At 50.7% G+C, this 20730-nt stretch overlaps 3 protein-coding genes across 7 annotated transcripts in view; 1 reads left to right on the forward strand and 2 right to left on the reverse strand.

Moving 5' to 3' along the window:
* Window positions 1–20730, forward strand: part of LOC106728913 — a 37376-nt gene that overhangs the window by 16031 nt on the left and 615 nt on the right. For 2 of the 5 annotated variants that reach the window (XR_004313743.1, XR_004313745.1), the window contains one exon: window positions 7927–11835. Coding sequence is in view for 1 of the 5 variants with exons in the window: in XM_032463500.1 (XP_032319391.1) it covers window positions 7924–8270 (347 nt within the window). In the remaining 4 variants the exon portion in view is untranslated. Of the gene's footprint in view, window positions 1–817; window positions 932–7923; window positions 11836–12682; window positions 15259–20730 lie in introns of those variants that run through there. The other 3 variants (XR_004313744.1, XR_004313742.1, XM_032463500.1) reach the window with 3 other exon arrangements.
* CDSN (corneodesmosin) lies at window positions 104–4656 on the reverse strand. The gene is made up of 2 exons (XM_032463459.1): window positions 4500–4656; window positions 104–2297 (listed from the first exon to the last, which is right to left on the reverse strand). Exons 1-2 carry the CDS (start codon window positions 4582–4584, stop codon window positions 874–876), a joined length of 1509 nt encoding a protein of 502 aa, XP_032319350.1. The 5' UTR covers window positions 4585–4656; the 3' UTR covers window positions 104–873.
* On the reverse strand, window positions 17875–19456 carry PSORS1C2 (psoriasis susceptibility 1 candidate 2). The gene is made up of 2 exons (XM_006178745.3): window positions 19300–19456; window positions 17875–18700 (listed from the first exon to the last, which is right to left on the reverse strand). Exons 1-2 carry the CDS (start codon window positions 19349–19351, stop codon window positions 18345–18347), a joined length of 408 nt encoding a protein of 135 aa, XP_006178807.1. The 5' UTR covers window positions 19352–19456; the 3' UTR covers window positions 17875–18344.

The following is a 20730-nucleotide window of genomic DNA, read 5'->3' on the forward strand; positions in this document are numbered from 1 at the left end:
CCAACTTATAAATGAAAATGGGGAACATGGAACCTTGAGAGGCATGAGAGAACATCACCCAGGTGGTAAGGGGAGACCCAGGACTCCACAAAGGCAAAAGGTCTACATGTAGGTCACATAGTTTATTGAGGTGTCCGTCCAGGATCCAGAGAGAATAGGGAGCCTGCTCCAGTCTCTGCAGGTGCCCTGGTATCTCCCACACACAGGGAAGCATCTGAGCATTGAGGGAAGTGACAACCAGGAAGGGGGACTGAGATGGAGACATTGAGAGATAAGGGAGGTGTTGCGGATTCACAGAAGGTGTGATGAGTTCTATAATGGAGAGTGGAAGTGGAATTGGGAGTGCGAGAACCCAATAGCATTATCACACTGGTTGACAAGATGGCGAAGTGAAATCAGTAAGAGGTGGTCATTGTCTCCAAATAATCATTTGGATTGTGCTTTATTTGGCAAAGCCAGGGAGGAGGGGTGACCTGTCCAGGCATCAGAGTTACTCTCAGACATATCAGGAGTTTCCTATTCAAAAATCCGAATGGGTAGGGCTAGCAGATGGACCGTATCACCTCAAAGAAATCGCAGAGGAAATTCTAGGGAGTGAGTATCTGGCCGGGAGGGCACTGCAGGAGAATGGGAATCTAAGCAGTAGGGGAAAATGAGGAAAAGGATTTGGAGTCTACAATTTGGGGAGATAAGGAAAAAAGAGGTGATAAGAGGGAGTCTGCCACATCAGGGTGATGGGAGAAGTAGAGCAGCTCTCTTGGGAGAGCAAACTGAGCTAACCCCATGCCTGAGTCCCTGGACTTCACCCACCTGGGAGGTGTGTGTGTGTGTGTGTGTGTGTGTGTGTGTCTGCACACGCGCACAGGCAAAAGCTTAGGGACTGTCAGATAACTCTTCCTGGGGCAGGAAAACTTCAGGATCAGCTAGCTGGGGCCCCAGAGGCTTCACTTGGGCCAAGATGTCCCGGATGGAGCGACAGGGGATCTTTCCAGGGCTCCTGGGGCCACAGGGCTTCGCACCAGCTGATGGATCAGGTTGGGGAGAGCCGACGGGACCCCCACTCAATGATGAGGAGGAGACAGAAATGCAGGGGTGACCGGAGGAGCTGGACTTGCTGCCACAGGGCTGAAGGACGGTTTTGCCACTGGATTGGGAGCTGGAGCTGCCACTGAAGGAGCCAGTGCCTGGCGGGGAGCAGGGCCCCTGGGAAACACCGCCACAGGGATGGAAGGATGAACCAGAACTGCTGGAAAGGCTCGAACTGCTGTGGACTCCAGAGCTAGGGAGGGAGCAGGGCCCCTTGGAGCCAACACCACAGAGCCGGACCCCACCAGAGCCCACTGGGTGGAGCACAACGGTCGAGGAACCTCCCGACTGGTAGATGTTAGAGCTTGAAGAGCTGTGGCTGGGGATGATGGGATTGCTGGAGAAGTATTTGCCCTCAGAGATGGGGGGCCCAGCTGCAAAGGAGGGGGCCCCTGGAGAACCTTTGACAGGGTTATCTTTGGTGAAGTAGCCCACGGGGTAGATTTTGCCCCCACTGTAGGTCATGCCTGGGACCAGATAACTGTCAGAAGAGCCACCCACCACCTCGTAGCTACCGTATTGGTTTACAGAGGTGATGGGGGGGCAGGGCTTCCCTGGAAGGCCATCACTGCTACAGGGGACTCCGGGGCCACCAGAGCCATGCTGCTCCACCACCACCACGACAGGCCTTTTACTCTCAGATACGGAGTGGGAGCTGGTGATGATGGGCCCCCCACTGCAGGGAGAGTCAGGGACATCAGAACTACAGGGGCGCTGGTTGGAGTTGACCTTTTGGCCACCGCTGCTGGACAACCAGGAGGTTTGGGAAACAGAAGAACTTAAGCCTCCTCCAGACTGGGAGCTGATGCTTCCCGACTGGGAGCTGATGCTTCCCGAGTGGGAGGAGGCAGAGGCACTTTGTAGACTAGAGCTAGATCCAGAAGAGTAACTGATCTGGGAATACCCTGTTCCCGGCTTAAATAACAAAGATCCTGAAGAACCACCATGAACAACACTGGAGCCACTGGAGCCACCACTGGAGCCACTGGAGCCACCACTGGAACCACTGGAGCCACCACTGAAACCACTTGAGCCACTGGAGCCGCCACTGGAGCCACTAGAGCCACCACTGGAGCCACTGGAACTGGAAACGGAGCTGCTGGAACTGCTGGAGCCACCTTTCCCCAGGAGACAGGGGTCATTGAGGGAGGTGATACGTGTAGGGTCCTTACAGGGGTCTGAGAAGGTCCCGATGCTCTTGGCCATGGTCCCTAGGGAGGAAAGCAGTGGTTAGCAAGGGCCAGAGAGGCTGGGCTGTCTCCCTCCCCTCTCAGGCCCACCTCAGTCATCTTCTACTCTGGTCTCTCCCTAGAGGAGCCCAGGGAATCAAGGAAAGTGAGATGGCAGGAGAGGAGAGGTGGGAAGGAAGACAATCATCTACCAGAGAAAAAGAAAATGAGGCTCCAAAGCAGGAGGCCTCGGAGGAAGATAAGAGAGAACAGAGAAGTGGCAGGAACAAAGAGGTCTAAAAGAAAGGACAACCTCTGGGAGGTGGAGGCATAAATCTCAAGGGAAGAAATCCCAGCCAGACTGTGGGACCAAGTGGAAGGGGAAGATGGGTGGGGGCCAGGATGTAGGGGCATGCACTGTTGCTTCAGAACCTGCTGGTACCAGCATGACCAGACACCTCACCCTGAGCCACCCCTGCTCTCCTGGCCCAGCCCAGGGACCGTGGGATGAAACCTTCCTCCGAGGCCACTGGCCTCTCTATACTGCCCTCTCTCCCCGCCCAGTCATCCCAGCACACAGCTGCCTGTCCCCAGGCCCACGTCTGGCCACTCCTGCCTTTACTTCTTTCCTGAACTGACCCTTTGCTCCTAACCCAGGCTCACTTTCCCGCATGCTCCCTCTGCTCTGCACCTCAACCCTCTCAGCTCCCAGGGGCGTGGACAGAGCCACATACTTCAGCTTGTACATTGGAGAGGCTGGATCTGCCCTGCCTCCCTCGCGGTGTTACTGTGAGCACTAAATGTGATCATCTCTGCAGAAGGTTCTTTACAAAAACATTGAGCACTAGCCACTAAGACTTATTACTGACACTCCTCCTAGACCCCTCCACCTACAACCAGGTCTCCACAATCTGTGAAGTTCCCACTCTTAAAAAGAAATTCCATGCTTCCACCTCCACACCAACCCCCAACTCTGCCTGCAGCCCCCTCCACTCGGCTGCACGAATCATCTAGCACCCCCGCTGTCCTCTCTACTCCCCGGAGGCCACACAGCCTGCTGGGGGGCCACGGGCAAGATCACCAGTGTCAACAGCACAGGCCCTGGAGTCACCCAGCCTGGGGTTTGGATCCCAGCTTAACCGCTTTCTAACTTGTGACCTTGAGTCAGTTTCCCACCCTCTCCAAACCCCTGTGTCCTCGTGTGTAGAGTGAGAATAAGAAATCTCTCAAATCGTTCTTCTAATAATCAAAAGGGCTGATGTATTTAAAGTGCTAGTTCAGTGTCTGGCACATTAAAGGGGCTCTATGAATGGTAGCAGTTATTATGAGTATTAAATATGCACTTTTCTAGCACTCTAATAATAATACTAATTCTAATAATAACAACCACCACCAACATTATATAACCCTCTAGAATTTCCAAAGCACTGTCGCATCCATTATTTAATTAGAGACTCACAGAGAAACAGCAGCTAGGTGCTAACATTTACCTCATTTTAGAATTTCAGAAACAGAGGCTCACCCAGATTACAAAATTCTAGGTTTATAGGGAAGAATTCGGCCTGCAGTAATGGTCAGTAAAAATGACCAGATTTACACACCACAGAAACTTGTAAAGGGAGACAAAGCAGTAGTGGAGGCGGGAAAGGCTCATAAACAAACTTGTCCAGAAGCAGAAATCCAGAGCTTCCTGCTCTTGAATAGCAAAGCTCAGCTAAGATAAAGCAAGTTAGTGGATGAAGCAAAATAAGTTATTCAGCCAAACTAAGACTTTTGTTACAGTCATTCAGGAAAGAGCAAAACCCACTACAAACAATTGTCTACCATGGACAGAGGCTGGCCGTAAAGCAGTGAATCTGTCACTCAGGGCTCACCAGTGCAGCTGAGACTACACTGCAGGGCTTAAGTTTCAAAGGGGTGATAATAAATGGATTAAGACAATAAAGTTTTATAAGTACGAACCTAAAAAAAGAAAAAAAAGGAAAAAAAGGAAAAGTAGAAGAAATTGAGGCTCAGAAATTTTAACTTGCCTGAGGTGCCAAGGCAATGACGAGCAAAACCCAGACTCAAGCATCAGATTTCAGAGCTGCCCCCTCCCAGCTGGCTGGGTCCCCTCCAGGATGCTCCTCACACAGTGGCATCCCTCCCAACCCCAGCTCCCTCCAGCCTTCCTGGACCTAGTGTCTGCATCCCTCCCTCCCTTCTCTCCCCACTCTCCCTGCGCCCAGGGTCCCCCACTCCTACCTTGCAGGAGGAGACCGGCCAGCAGCAGAGCCAGCATCCCTCGCCCTCCCACACGCCCTATCTGGGATGCTCTCGAAGAGCCCATCTTGGACCTTGCGGCCTTCTGACTGACAGCAGCTCGTGGACACCCAGGGCCTTTATGCCAGGGCTGGACATTCTCTGGTCAGGAGTCATGTGGGGAGGGGAGGAGAGGCGGAGGGATAGGTGCCTGGGGGAAGTTGGTGTGCCGGGAGGAGCTGAAGTAATCAGCTCGAGCATCTGCCTACTCAGCAGCAGAGATGGCTGCCATTGGGGTACCGGGGCCACCTGGCTGGCCTGCCCCTCATTGCCTAACTCGGAACCAGGCGCTCTGCCTCTACAGCCTCCCACTCTGGGGCGGCCACTCTCACCAAGGGGCCCAGGTGCCTGGCTCCCTCACTCTCCTGCCTTCCCCAGGTTTGACCTGCCTGACTCCCTATCCTTCCTCCATGCACAAGACATGGACATTTCAACTTTCCCTTCCACACCAGGTACCTGCTGCAGCCCCTACCCCGCCACATGGTTAACCCCACCTGGGTTCCCATCCACAGCCTCTAGATCTGCCCTTCTCCTTGGGACCCATCCATCACTCAGCCTCCGCTGTCCTCCTCCAGATATAAAGATCTGCACCCCAAACTGAGTGCCCCACTGCTGTCACTGCCCAAGTACCGTCTGGGCCACACAGCTATAATGTGCTCCATCAGTGAGTGTGCCTTCAGAGTCTGCACTCCAAAACCAGTTCCCTGACCTCTCCCTTCCGGGGGGTGCTCCAGGGACAGCAGGTGAGGTGCTAGACACCAGGGCCTCAGCCCAGGGGCAGGCCTGGGCTGGGGACCCCTGTCATAGCTGGGCCTGGGTTACTCACAGGCCACTCATAGCCCCTCCCCCGGGGTGACCCTGACTGCAGTGGGTGAGCAAGAGGCTAATGAGACTAAATGGGAAGGTGGTGGCCCTGCCGCCCATTAGCTGGCCGCCTGGCCTGGATGAGCGAACAGGAAGCAGCCAGCTCGTGCCTGGGTTGTGGATTGCATATGCTGTATTTATCAACTAAAGAAAAGACACAAGTAAAGTAAATCATTCATCACATTTATTATAAAGAAATAGTATTTTAACTTTGTTCAAGTATGTGGTCATTCGCTCCTATTAGAGTAAAAAATACAGTCAATTATTATCAGTTTGTATATCTTAAGATATTCCATATAATTTTGTTTTAGATTTAGATGCATAAAATTTTGAACGTGAAAATTGCAGCGCATTTTAAAACATGGGGAGGGGGATAGTTTCCTATGTTCTGTGTTAATTCATTTTCTTTTGCCATATGAATTTACATGTAATGTAGTCAAGCATACTGTGAATAGATTTGTCTATAATAGAAAAAAAAAAAGGTAAAGGAGGGTCAGCAGACTCCCAGGTCCCTAAAGGATGAAGGACCAGAGCCCTGAGATCTGCTAAGAGGGGGGCGGTTCCTCCTCCATCGCATTCCCCTCCATCCTGCTTTGATCCTGGCCCCACCCCAGCCAATTAATTGCTCAGTGGTATTGCAGAGAGAGTATCAGTATCGGAGGGAGGGGCCTGGGAGTCAGGCTCTCTGTCCTCCTCCCCCAGGCCCACCCAGCCCTCTCCCTGCTCCCCTCCCCCAGACTCTCATTTCTATACCTGCTCAGACTCCTCACAGAGGCAGCCCTACCCTGGAGCCCTCTCCTCGGCTGGTTTCTGCCTTTCTTTCCATCTCCTGTTCTGCTTCTGAGCCCAGCCCAGCACTGTCCATAGAACTTTCTGTCTGTGCTGTCCAATACAGCAGCCACCTGTGGCTACTGAGCATGTGAAATGAGGCTAGTGTGACCAAAGGGAGAAACTGAATTTATCATTTTACTTAATTTAATTAATTTAGATGTAAATAGCCACATGCGGCTAGTAGTTACCTTCTAATCCAGCCCTTGACAGTCTGCTAGCACCCACAATGGGAGTGGAAGGGAGAGGGTCTGTGGGAGCTCTGGGGACAGGGAGTGATGAGACAGTGTCCCCTGAAGAGGGTTGGTGCAGGGAGGAGGGAAAAAGAAAAACAACACTGGTTTGAGAATCAGTATAACCTGGGTTCAAGTTCCAGCTAACCTCCTGGCTTTGGGCAACTCACCAAACCTTTCTGAACTTCAGTGTTCTCATCTGTAAAATGGGAATCTTATAATTTATGCCTACCTGGGGGTGGGGGTGGGTATAGCTCAGTGTTAGAGCACGTGCTTAGCATGTACCAGATCCTAGGTTTAAGCCCCAGTACCTCCATTTTTAAAAATTAAAAATAAAAATAAACAAATTATGCCTAGCTTGCAGGACTATTATGAGGATCAAATAGGAAATTACCAGAAAGATTAAATGGACAAATTTATGGTTACAAGGAGGAAAGGGGATGGGAAGGGATAAATTGGGAGTTTGAGATTTGCAAATATTAACTACTATATGTAAAAATAGATTTAAAAAACAAATTTTTTTCTGTATAGCACGGAATGTGCTCACCCACAGCCCCAGGCCCTCTCTGGAGCCTCCAGTCCAGCTGAGCTAAAGAATTTCCCCTGCCCACCCCCACCCTCTGCAGAGCAGCAGTCACACCATGCACACAGGGGTGCTATTTAAAATGATGTTGCTCCTTCTGAAAGTCAGTTCCTCCCTAGACTCTCAGGCCCCACTGGCTCTGTTTCCAGTGGGGAAGGAGGGAGGGGCCCTGGGAGCCTTGTGGGTGGGGTGAAGAGGAGGCACAGCCGGCCCTGTGGGATACCCTTTTCCAGCACAAACAGGTGGCGATGCTTGTCTTGTTTTCTTCCTCCCATCCCTCCCAAGGATGCTGTCAGACCTGGGCCAGGACAGCCAGGGCCGAAGGAGGCACAGTCTCTCTGGGCTTCTTGCCATATCTCCTGCCACCCACACAGCCCAGTGGTGTGGCCACATTCCTCCTCCCAACTGCTGTCCTCCTGTCCACCCCATCCACCTGGTCCACCCATCCCCCCGGTCCACCCATCCCACCACCCATGTCTGCCCCATTCCCTCGCTGCCTGCCCACACGTGGGCCCTCTGAATGCCTCTCCTCAGCTCTCCCTCCTTCTTACTGAAATCAGCCTTGATGTATTTTACTCTGCTGTGTCCCTGGGTCTCCTCTCAGCTCACACAGCAAAGATCTGAAGCTAATGAGGCCAAGGATGGCGGGGGAGGGACATTTGCCGAGTGCCCACCCAAACCAAGACCACCTTCTGGGATGCTCACCAGTTAGACACCGCCCGGGTGGTGCAGATGCGTCTGCTGTGTTCCCTAGCCACAAAGTCTACCCCAAACCCCGCCAATGAGTGAGAGAGTGAGGGTGGCCCCAGGCAGCCCCCCACCAGACAAAACCCAGCTTAAAGTACGTGCCTTCTATAAGCAGGAGACCTCAGGCCCCTGCCCCATATCTGAAGAAGGCTGATTGCGTCCACTCCAAGCCACCCTGGCTGCTCTGTGCTGCTGTGTTCTGCACGAGGCATTGGTTCGGTGCATGTGGTCCTGTGCTGGGCTCTGGAAGTTGCAACAAGGAGGAAGATGAACAGTCCTTGCCCTGGAGGGGCTGCAGTCCAGCCAAGAACGCAAAGCGCCAAGAGGAGGTTGGTGTGAAGAAAGAGGGCAGGCACTTGGCTTCAAGGAGGTGGCCGGACTTCCCCTGGGACCTTGAGGAGTATGTTGAGAAGAACAGGGAGCAGGTGGCTCAGACTGAGGGCCTTGGCGGTGCTGAAGGTAAATTTAGAAGGAGCGCTGGCTTGGGTTGGCGTGGGACATGCACACGCAGAGGAACAGCGGGTTTGGAGAGTGGACAGGCTGCGTGGTGGCCCAGCACGGGAGGTGATTGTGACACCGGGCTGAAGGAGCGCACGGGAACCGAGCGGGAGCTGAATGCTCTCAGTGGGGAGGACCCGGGTCAGAGAGGAGTCTTTGGGGCAGAAAACCACCATTTCCTGACTGCCGACTGTGGGCCACATATCATCCTATGTACTTGACATGTGCTCTGGTGTTTAATCCTAGCCCTACAGGTCAGTGTTTTTAATCCCGCATTTCACAGATGACAAAACTGAGTTAAAATTATTTGCCCAAACCAGCTGGTAACAAGCCAAAGAGTTTGGAAAGGACTCAGACCCAATCCACACAGGTCCCATTTCTCCGTGTAGCTTACACCATGCCGTAAATTAATGGCTGGGGCCCATGGGCTGACTTCAGGTTCCTTAAGCCCTGTAAGAATGTGTACAAATTCCTGTGCGTCATCAAAGTCTCAGAGGTTAAGTCCTGAGTGAGAAAGTCTCTCCCACTCAACATTTTCTCCCCTGCATTTCACCCAGGGCCTAAAAGTCCGGACAGACGTTCTAGAACAGGTGTTCCATGCAGGGGTTCTTGGCAGACCTCAGGCATAGGCTTGAGAGAGGGAGAAAGGGAGTGAAAAAAATAGGAAGAGGAAAGGCCTGAAAGGTTATTTTGTGGTGGGCAGAGGTAGAGAGGCCCCCCCGGGCCACCCTGGGCTCCAGGACCTGCGGGCTCTCCCTCCTCTGCACCCGGCTCTGCTCTGCTCCAGTCAAAGCTGTTTTCCTCTCCTGCTCTCTCTCTCTCCCTCTGCCTGTGGTGGGCTCATCCCTCCCTCACACGGGGGAGCCAACACTCTGGATCCAATCCCAGGAGGGTCGACCCCCTGAGTTGTTTCTCCCATGGCGGGGATGGGTGGCCCTGAGTCATCCACACTCTCCACCTGGTCCCTCTCAGGACCCAGAACATAGAAGGAGAGGATGCATTTACATTCGGAGGTTCCTACCCACTCAGAGCTGGATGGCCCCTCCTTCGCCCAGGTGTGCCCGTAGGACTGGCTGAACTTCATTCAGTTTAGTCTCCCCTTCTCTACCTGCCTCTGGAGTTCCTTCCCTGGGGTAGACGATCAAGGCCGAATCCACATTCCACCTGGTCTGACTCCTTTACCCTCTCCTCAGATAGATTCTGCAGTACATCATCTACGCAGCCCCTGCCTGGCCTCAAAATGCCACCAAACCTTTCGGCCCTGGACTGTAAGGCTCCATGGCAGGGGGCAAAACACATGTCTGTCCACTGAATCCCAAGCACTTAGGCACTTGGCGATTTTTTGGAAAGAAAGAATGAATGAACATGTCCAGGTCACCCTCCCCTCTTCTGCCTTTGTCTGGACCACATCTTCTTCCTCTGTTTCATGCCCTCCACCCCTCCCCACGTCTACTACTTGCAAAGATCACTAGAGGTGCTGGCAGGGATACACCAATGGCCAAAGCTTGGCCTTCAAGAATGCTTGGTCTAGCCGGGCAGGGGCAGCAGGCTCATGAACTTGGCTCTGACGCAGAGCCACTCGCCCGTGCTCTCTCGTGGGCCTGCCTGTCCCGCCCTCATTCCTCATGGTTGACTCTTCTCCCTTGAGCCTCTCTTCTCTCCCCTGGATGAGCTCTGTCCTCTGCAGGAGGCAGCACACTTCCATTGACAAACAGCAGAGCTCACGTGGCTGCGATGAGGAAGTACTGGGATTTCCCCTGGACAAGGCTTTGATTTGATGCTGGGGTGGGGTAGGCAGTGCTATGTCCTTACAAAAATCCCCAAGGTGATTCATTTAGGGAATCTCACCCCAGCACAACATGTTGCCTCTAGCTGAGAATCACGGCTCTGGAGAGCAGTCTCCACCCCATCAAAATACATCTACTTCCTCAAATCTACTCAGTGGCGTGGTCCATACTCAGCCACACCTTCTTTCTTCTCCATTTGGCTCCCTGGGCCATCACTCTCTCCTCTAGGACTGACCTCCTGGAACTTGGCCTGGACAGTATCCACATTTGCTTTCCCCTGGCCCTGTTCTCACCATCTTAGCAGCCCCACTAGCAACTTCCAATGGACGAAGGGCACCGCAGCTGGGACATGGGAGTGAGGGCTGGGGTCAGAGCCAGGGCCATCTTCAGCCAGTGAATCCTGCAGAGGAAGATGTGGCAGGTGGGAGCTCTGCCCACCAGGCTATCTGTACCCCCACTCCTGTTTCCTTTCCCTCCTCCCCCATCCTTCTCCCTTCCCACCAATTCCTGCAAACAATAGGGAGTCAGCTGAGTGACAGTCATGGTCCTTGGGTTCAAGACTTCATCGCTTTGTTTAAGTCACATCTGATTTGGCCACCAGCCCTCTTGTCTCATGAGGAGGTGCATGTGGAGGCTGTGATTAGCTCTTAGAGTAACAATAATATTTTTCATCCTCTCTGCTCTGTGGAACAAGTGTTAGAGAAACCAGCACTCATTGTCTGCTCATGATGCTCACCTATTAAATAGTCATTGTTTCCCACAGTCGCTATTAATGCATTTTATTGTTATTGGTCACCCAGAATAGAGACCCAGCTCCCTCCTGATCCAGCAGGAGATGGTGAGAGAGAACCGGGACACAGTCTGAATGTGCTTTCAGGAGAGGCTGGAAGGACTTCTGCTAAGCAGGGTGTGGCCCTCAGAGCTTCTGGGGGTAGGATCAGCGTCTTCTCCCCTCCTTCCAGCCTGTCTAAATCCCTCTGGCTGAGAGTATCTCATAGGCAGGGAGCTTCCCCCAGTGTGTCCCTGGCACCTGATGCATCACCTGCACACACAGGTGACCAGGAAACCCAGAATCCTACTGGAGACACTGGCATCCCGTGCCCAGCTCTGTTCTCTGGGACCCCAGGACCAGAACCAGAGAAGGACACTGACTCCCTGACTCCTTGACAGTGTGTATCCATCAGCTGGTCACAAACATCTGCACATAGGGGATGGATCTTGATTCCCTCAATGCTTCTAGGAGACAGAAATTATTATTTATCCTTTGGAGCTGCAGACGCAAGTTCAGGGTGTGAAGATGATGTCTACTACCAGTAGCCGGGGACTTTACCCAGAATCCTGATGCGGTATTCTGCACACAGCACCAAGCTAGCTTTTCCTCTTCTCCTTGGGTATTTACATGACCCAACTCAGTCCCTCATTTCATGCAGTCCTGGTGGAAGCCCTCCCTGACTTCCCTATTAAAACTGTGCTCCACTTCATCCCCACACTTATGACTGTTTCCTTCCTCTGCCTTATTTTTCTTCATTGCCCCTTTTTGCGAGGGCGAGGGGGAGGTAATTAGGTTTATTTATTTATTTTTTAATGGAAGTACTGGGGATTGAACCCAGGACCTCCTGCATGCTCAGCATGCACTCTACCATTGAGCCCTCCCCTCCCCCCTGTGTAGTTCTTATCTCCACAAGATATCCTATTACATACATCATGTATACATCTGCCTATTGTTCACTCCCCCCCCCCCCCAAGGTAAGCGCCTGCAGGCGAGGCCCTCCTCTCTGACTCACCGCTGTATCCACAGCTCTAGAGCACTTCCCGGCTCATGGAAGGAACTCAGTTGGCAATGAGAGAAAGAATAAGTAATGAAGGTGTGGACCACTCGGCCAAATAGCCTGTGCCTGAATTTCCCTTAGGTCGCCAGAGCCTTCCTCCTGTCACCCCAGGTGCCTGACTCACCTTAGAGGGGTCATCCTGGAGACTAAGAAGGGCTTGACCGAGTACCCGGGGAGTGGATAATGTTAGACGCCAAATGAGGACTCTGGAGGGAAACACCTTGGAGGAGTCTCTGTGCTGCCCTCTGGTGGTAGATCTTGGAATACCACAGACAAGGAATTTAGGCTATCAGCATTGCATGGGAATTTTAGAGATTATTGAAGAAATCCCCTAGTCACATCCCAAGGCCACACAGAGAACAGATGGCAGAGTAGGAACAAGGACTTGAGTGACAGTCTGATGCTTTCATCATTACACGTTCTGTCTGTCCCCCTCACAGGGGCTGAAATTACACCACAGAACAGAAGGATGTTAGCTGGAAAAGCCTTAGGAGATGGGTTTGGTTTAATTCAACAAGTTATTTGAGCCAGTGCTAGGCACCTGGTGGGCACTTAATTAAAGATTAGGGTGATAAGTGTACAGTAAGAGAGCCTAAGTGTATACTAAAGCAAGTTTTTGGTCAAATGAATTTGAAACATGAAATTGGCAGAGGAGTTAGGACTTCCCTCCTGGGATCCTACCTCAGGGTGTGCCCCTCTCTAATTTAACTTTTATCACATTTTATTGCCGTGATTTACATCTTTGTTTCCTTTCTAGACACAGAGATCCTTGACGGCAGGGAGGACCAAAACTTCTCCCTGGAATTGTCACCATCACCTAGCATCCCTAACAGTAGATGCTTAATAAATGATCATTATATGGAAAAATAGAGAAACAAATGAATGGTTTGGAGTTTCCCCCCACCCCAAAAAATCTTCAAAGGAGAACAGACAATGTCTTTGAACTAGACATCTCTTCTGTCTAGCCCAAAGACATTATTTGCCTGTCCAAAGGCTGAGGGCTGTACCCAATGTTTTCTCAAGGTAACTCAGCTTCTATAATTAGATTATACCATGATACTAGTTCTGGGTTCTATGTTCTCACTGGTTAAGCATTTATTGACTACCTGCCATGTCCAAAGTTCTGAGCTATTGTTCTCTAAGTCTGTGATCCTATTCTATTATATAATCCTATGACTCCATGTTGACATAAGATGCAGTGGTGTCCTCATTGCATTCACTCCTAGGTGGAGATCAGCCAAGGCGGATGGGAAAGAATCAGCATTGTCTAATCTGAATGGATAAACTGGCACAATGAGTTCCGCTGTGTCAGTTCCTTACCATTCAGTCCCACTCAGCCTCCTCCCATTTTTAGGTGCCAATACCTGCTGTCTATTAATAGGTATTAAAATCTCCAGTTTACTTCTTGCCTCCTCTTCCCTCTCCCACTCACCCACCTCTTGTGTCAAACTGGGAAGAATTGTTTTGGAGCCTGCATCCAGTTTTGTTTGTTTGGGAGTGGGGGGTAATTAAGCTTATTTATTTATTTATCTATTTATTTTTAATGGAGGTACTAGGGATTGAACCCCGGACCTCATGCATGCTGAGCAGGCACTCTACCACTGAGCTACACCCTCCCCATAGCATCCAGTTTTGACTTCGGCACTTGTGTTATGTCTTGGACAGGTGAGTTACCTCTGTTAACAGTAGTCTCTTCGTCTGTGAAATGGGGCTAATAATCTGAGCCAGGAACTAGGAGAGAAGTAAGACATCCGAAGACAGACAAAGCACAATCCCTGCCCTCAAGAAGCTCATACTTTACAAGGGGAGAGACATGGAAACCAACATAATGCGGTGGCAATGAAGACCAAACCGCACAATATAAAGAGCCCTAGATCCTTTCCTGGGTTACATCAGGGACTCAGCTCTTTCCCTTACTTTCCCTCTCCTTTGAGAAATTTTTTCTCTTTCCATTCCCAATGAACTCCATCTCACTGGCTTGGGAAGTTGCTGAGGGTCAGTTTGAGGGGTCCAGATTTCTTCTTCCCTTCCATCCCATACTTCCCCACTGTGGTACACCCAGTTATGTCCGTGTGTCTCCCCACCACTGGGCTCAGTTCTAGCAGAGGAGAAAGACTGTCAGATATGAGCTCCCGAGCCCTGGCACCAAGACCTCTAATTTCCCCCAACCTACCTGTCCAATGATATCTGCCTCTTCTCCAGACTACAGTCCCTTCACTCTAATCATTTTGACCTACTCTCTCCTGCTCAAACTCACCATTCATTAATGAATTCAGCCATTCATAGATCATGTATGTGATGGTTCACTTTATGTGTCACTTTGCCTGGGCTAAGAAATGCCCAGAGAGCTGGTGAAACAGGATATTCAGGTGTGTCGGTGATGCTGTTTCTGGAAGAGATTTGTGTTTGAACTGGCAGACGAAGTAAAGAAGATCGCCCTCACCAAGGTGGGCACCATCCAATCAGCGAGGGCTGAACAGAACAAAAAGGTAGAGGAAGGGCAAATCTGCTCCCTGTTTAAGCCAGAACGTCCATCTTCTCCTGCCCTCAGACATCACATCAGCGCTCCTGGCTCTTGGTCTTTGGACCAGCCCCCTGATTCTTAGGCCTCTGCACTCATACTGGGACTTAACAACCATCAGCTCCCCCGGTTCTCACAACTTCAGCTGAGATTAAATTGCTCCACTGGCTTTCCCTGTTCTCCAGTTTTGTTTGTTTTTTGGGGGGTGGGGAAGGTAATTAGGTTTGTTTATTATTTATTTTAATGGAGGTACTGGGGATTGAACCCAGGATCCCATGTATGCTAAGCATGCGCTGTACCACTGAGCTATACCCTCCCACCCTGCTATCCAGTTTGCAGATGGCAGATCGGGGAAATTCTCATCCTCCATAATCTCAGGAGCCAATTTCTATAATAAATCTCCATGTATATTCTATTGGTTTTGTTTCTGTGGAGAACTCTGACTAATATTGGGGTCCATGAAGGCCCAGAAACTAACCTGCGTCAGAGTTACATAGATGACTAGAGAGATGGGATAATGTAGCTAAAATCAAGATGGACCTGAGTTCAAATCCCAGTGTTGCCATTTGTACCCTGTATGACTTTGCCTGAGTCACGGTAACCTCTTCTATTCTGAGAAATGGTAATAACTATAGGGTTATTGTGCAAATTAAGTGAGAGCTTAATCTGTACAGCCTTAGGCAACAGTCCCCTTACTGCACATGCACAGTACAAAGTAGCTCCAATAGTCTGTAGCAAACCACATGTGGTGTTTGAGCTTGGATGCCCAGGAAGCAGATCCTGAGACAAAAATTCAAGTAAAAGAGATTTATTAAAAAGTTATGGGGGTGGGGAGGATATAGCTCAGTGGTAGACTGCCTGCTTAGCATGCAGGAGGTTTTAGGTTCAATCCCCAGTACCTCCATTAAAAAAATGAATAAGTAAAAATAAACCTAATTACCTCCCTCCCCACAAAAAAGACAATGTAAAATAAATAAATAAAATTTTTTAGAAAAGTTATGAGGGGGAGGGATATAGTTCAGTGGTAGAGTGCCTGCTTAGCATTGCAGGAGATCCTGGTTTCAATCCTCCTCCGTTAGAAAAAAATTAAAACTTTTTTTTTTTAAGTTATGAGAGTGAGGAGGAGGGAAAGGGAGCGGGGAAGTGGGGCCAGGAAGGGAAGGAGGCCAAGCAACTGTGTGGAACCAAGCAAAGTCTCACAAAGGGCAATCTGGAGGATGGGGGTATTGATACACCCATATTTTCCCATCATCCATTAGGAGCTGTGGGCGGGGGTTGGGGTGGGGGAGGGGTGGTATGTGGGGGAGAAACAATTCCAGGTGCTTCCAGCATTCCCTGCACAGCGACAGCATAGCCGGGCTGCTGGGAGTGACAGTACACTGGGAGTCAGTAGGCACCAAAACGGTAACAGGGTCCGGGAAGAAATGAATACAGTTTCTGCTCCCCAGAGGCTCAGGGCCAGGGAGCGGAGGGGAGACAGGAATTAATCATTGGCCTTTGAGTTTTGTTCCAGCCACAGTGCACCGCAGAACCAGGTGGCGCGAGGCAGGGGGAACAGGTGAGGGTAGGGAGCGACGCTGAAGAGAAATACAGCTGTGTGGGGAGAGGAAGGCCATTCCAGGTAGCGGGAACAGCACGCACAGGAGCAGAGGCTTAGGGCAGGTCCTGAAGCTAGTGTGCATCGGGAGGCGAGGAGGCGAGGACCCAGCTTCCGCGCCTGCGCCTGCGGCCCCGGGTCCGCCCTTTCCTGGCAGGTCTGCCTGGCGGGTCGTCCTGGCGGGTTTTCCTGCCATGCTGCCTACCCTTCCAGCCGCACCTGGCTTGGGGCCTCCTCCTGGAAGCCTCTTCTGACTACTCCAGCTCTGGGTGCGTGACTCTTATGAGCTCATGGCGTTTACTGCTCTTACTGTGATGTTTACTCATGTAATTATTTAATACACCTTACAGTCTGTGACATTGTCACTTAACTTTGCGTGTAAATCCTGTGTCCCCTGGCCGAATTTTAAGCTTCCTGAGAATAGGAGCTGTATATTTTTATTCTTTAGAATCTCCTGTGGCACCCAACATTGGTGGACATGTTAAGGGTAGAAGATAATGGTTGAATGAATGAGTGAGAGAATCTAGTCCACTTTGGGGCCTGTCAAATTACCCCTACAATACTTATGTGTTCTAAGGTTATTTCTGAATTCTGAAGAGTCTCTTATAGATTTTGATGGGAGTTACCACATAAGCAAACTGGGTCCTAAAGGGTAGAGTTTAAGGTCACTGAACTCTCATTTCTTTGAGCCTCTCCTCAACCCCACCCTGTCCAGCCGCTTGTTTGACATTAGGCTATCGGGATCTCTGGGCTCCTGTCCTTCGAACTTTCCTGCTCAAATACTCCCTTAAAGAATTTTAGAAAAGTATGTACCTCTTAAACATTTTAGAGTCAACAACTAACATTTTTTAATCATGTTTAAATATTGCCAAGGGTATACTTTCTGAATATGTAAATTTAAAATATGTAAATTCTTACATATTTTAAAAGTCACACCACTGTTTTAAATGTAGCAGGACTATAACACCATAGCCTTTTCATGTTCATTAACACCCTTTTAATAAGTGAACAAGTCCGTTAGCCAGTCAACCAATTTACCTCATTTCTTTTTCTTTTTAGTTCCTTTTCCCATTTCACTTTCTCTACTGAGTTTTATCCTAATGAAACTTTTTTCATTGTATTTTTTTGTATTTTAGTGTATCTTTGGAAAGTCTTTTATTGTATATCCCTGTAACAAAATACATACATAAACTGAAATTTATTTTCTATGACCGTAAGACACAAAATGTTAAAAATAGATATTCTGCACTGGGTTTATAATTACAATTATTACAAGATGCTATTGATCAAAACTACAAATATTGACAATGAGTCAACAGAAAAGTAAACTTTTACTGAAAATGCATCTCTTAATGCAATGGAAAGGGCTGATTTGTATTTTCCATTGATTTCACTTGGCCATGCCAGGAAGAGCTCCCTGGTCCGGTTCAGTTACAGGCAAGAGAGCTTGGCCTATCTCTGTCTAGTGGGATAAGGTGCGGGTTGTTAATGAAGACAGGTGGAAAAGGAGAACACACTTCTCAGGCAGATTCATTTTAGGAAGAGACACATGTATTTCTGAAAATTGATCCCCTTAAAATTTGGTTCTCCCCCCAATTCCCCTGGAAAAGTTTTCATGTTCAGCCAGAGGTATGCAAACCACAAACTACTAAACAGAGACTTAACTTGATCTCCCATTCTCCAAAATAGAGGTCCCAGAAATGGGAGACATGTGGGTCTGAATGTCATTGTGACTCTGATAGTCAAATTTCCAACCCTCCACCTGCTGAGTTCCACATCCTTATGCATATGGGCAAGACAGAAACACAAATGACTGTCAGATCTCTGTAGGTTTGTGGCTGTGAGGAGGACATTCGAATGTTTATTGGCAAAGAAGCAGCTGAGATTCAACATTAGGAAAACATCGTTTTAATTTTTCCATTTCATGGAAGCAGTCAGCTCCTGATAGTTCCCAGCTTTCGGCCACCAGGTAGCAGCAGAGACACAGTGCTGCCAGCCCTGCCCAAGGAGACCCGGGCTTGGGGAAGAGGAGGTGGGAGGGGAGAGGACTGGACGTGAGGCAGGGGTGTACGCTTCTGCTGTCAGAGAAAAAAGGAGGGGGAATGTGGTGCTAAGTAGAGATCTCAGGAGGGGACAGAAAATATTGATGACAACACCTTCAGGGAACAGAATAAAATTGAAGGAGTAAGCAAAGGAATTAAGGAGTAAGGCTAAACTGGGGAGATTCAAGGGAAATCAAGAGGGTAGAGGTATCTTGAGTGCACTCTGCCTGGAGGCCCGGGATGCCTCTGGGGGATCCCATCATCTGTACTCCTCCCGGGGTGGGTCAAGGTCTGGCTCCCCCTGAGATCCGTGGTCCACCTCAGGGGCAGGTGGCCAGGGGTTTTCTGGAGGCTGGGGTCCTGCTGGCCAGGGGTCATCAGGCCGGGGAGGTTGAGGGGGATCAGTTCTAGGGGGTTCAGGAGGCCAGACTCCAGAATCAGGCAGGTCTCTCCAGGGACGACTGGGAACTGGAGGTGGAGGGTCCTCAAAGAAAGGGGGTACCCCTGGCCAGGGGTCACCAGGGATTGGGGGGCCCTGAGGCAGTGGTGGGGAGCCCTCCTCCTCTGAGGCCTCTGTGGATGGGGCAGATGGGTGGTCTCCACTGCCTGAGATGCCTGTAGAGGAGGAAGGAGAAAGGTAAGAAGAGGTGTTGAGGGCCAGATCCCCACCTCCCCACAGCTATGGACCCAGGGGGTGGGCATAACCTCTCTTCAATGGACCACAGCCTGAGCTGATCCCACAGACAAAACTCAAAAGTAGCTCTCCACACATTCACAAAATACCAAAGGGATCTTAAAACGGCATGAAAACCCTACCCTGAACTTCCAACTGGACTGACTTTAAAATGGCTGGGACACCCACTGGCATGGCCCCTATCCTGTCTGCAATCCCAAAGCTTTCTACACCCTGACCCTGTGTGGCACCCAGACCCCATGTCTACAATGACCTCCACCCCCTTAACACAGACCTCAACTCCAGCAAATACTCACCTGCACCCCTAAATTCTGATCTAAACTGCCACACGGAGCAACACCCAAACCAGCAAAACCTTTATTCTGAGCTAAAATGCACCTTTCCATGACACCTGCATCCCATTAACTGAATTCCCAGAATCTCTCAGAATCTCCCCTGTTGTGCATCCATTTTACTCTCACATCGTCCTGACCTTCCCCATAGCCTCAAATTGCACTCCAGGCCTTGCTTCCCAGCTCACCTCCGGCAAACAGGCAAAGGACCAGGATCCCCAGTAGCTTCCAGTTGAACATCTTGGCTGTCTCCTGGCCCCCAAAGTCAGGGGTGGGCCAAGTCTGGGTGCCTGGGAACCTCAAGAGGTTTTATAAGGGAGGAGAGAGAGGAGGAAGCCAATCTCTGGGAAGGGCCCAGCCCAGTGACACAAGGAATATAACCAGAATTTAACTAGTCAAACCCGTTTGGAAGGCCACAGCTAATGTGTAACCTCTGATGGTGGCGTCCCTCATTTTAGTTCCCCAGCTCTGGATCCAGCCATCCTGGATTTATCGATGAACTTGACCTTGGTCACTCCATCCTTGTTTTCACAACCCCCTTCACACACACCATGCGGGAACCCATAATCATAGGGACTTCCACCTTTCATCCCTTGAAGCCATTGGTAGGCAAGGAATGAGAGCAAACCATGCGTGGGGAAGCGGCCTAATTACACAGGCTGAGAAGCAGGGTGCCAGGCAGGGGATGGGTGATTGCAGGGGACAAGGAGGAGAGGAATGGGGTGCTCCCTTGGAACACCTGGGATGCAGCCAGGGTGGTCTCAGCTGGTACACCAAGCTTCTCCCACCTCATCCTGATTTGAACCCTCTCACTTGGGGCTCAGTTCTTTCCCCAGAACTTCCGCTCCCCTTAGGGCCCCATGTGCTCTCTCCAGGGTGTGCCTTCTTCAGGCACACAGGGATAGCCAAGGAATTTCATCCAGGAGCACCTGGGGTGACTGCAGATGAAGAAGGAAATACGAGGACATCCTGATTCCTTCTCCCCACCCTAGGGCTGGTTTCATCAGTCACACCCAAGAGGCTCAGGAAGACACTGCCTCAGCTCCCCCGTCCTCTCAGCCTCTTCCTCTTCCCCCTGGAGTCCTCCCTGCGGCCCCTCTGGCCCCTCCTGCGGTCTTGGCGCCACCTCTCTATGCCCATCCTCTCCTTCTCCTCATCCTTCAGATGTCAGTCTAGGTCTTGTCTGCGGCTCTCAGCAACCCCCCTGGAACCTTCCCTCCGCAAGGATTCCTCTGCCTGGAGGTCTCCTAAGCCTCTCAGAAGTAACATGTCCAAAACAGAACTCCTCCCCAGGCTGTCCCCACCTGGTCTGCTCCCCGGAAGGAACACTGCTGTCCCCCTGTGGCCCACTTTGGAAGCCTTCATTCCTCTCCTCCCCCACCCCCCACCTGCCACCACCCCAGCCTGGGGAACTGCCTCTTCCCAGTCTCCCCAGGACCCTCCTTGCTGGTCTCCCTGCTTCCACACCCCCTCAGAAAAACACCCATCCTCCACAGCCAGCCAACAGATCTCTTAAAAATACAAAGACCACAGGGTGGGGGGCATGGGTAATAGCTCAGTGGTAGAGCTGGTGCTTAGCATGCAGGAGGTCCTGGGCTCGATCACCAGTACCTCCACTA

Source organism: Camelus ferus, chromosome 20, assembly GCF_009834535.1.
Source record: "Camelus ferus isolate YT-003-E chromosome 20, BCGSAC_Cfer_1.0, whole genome shotgun sequence".
Taxonomy (NCBI): Eukaryota; Metazoa; Chordata; class Mammalia; order Artiodactyla; family Camelidae; genus Camelus; species Camelus ferus.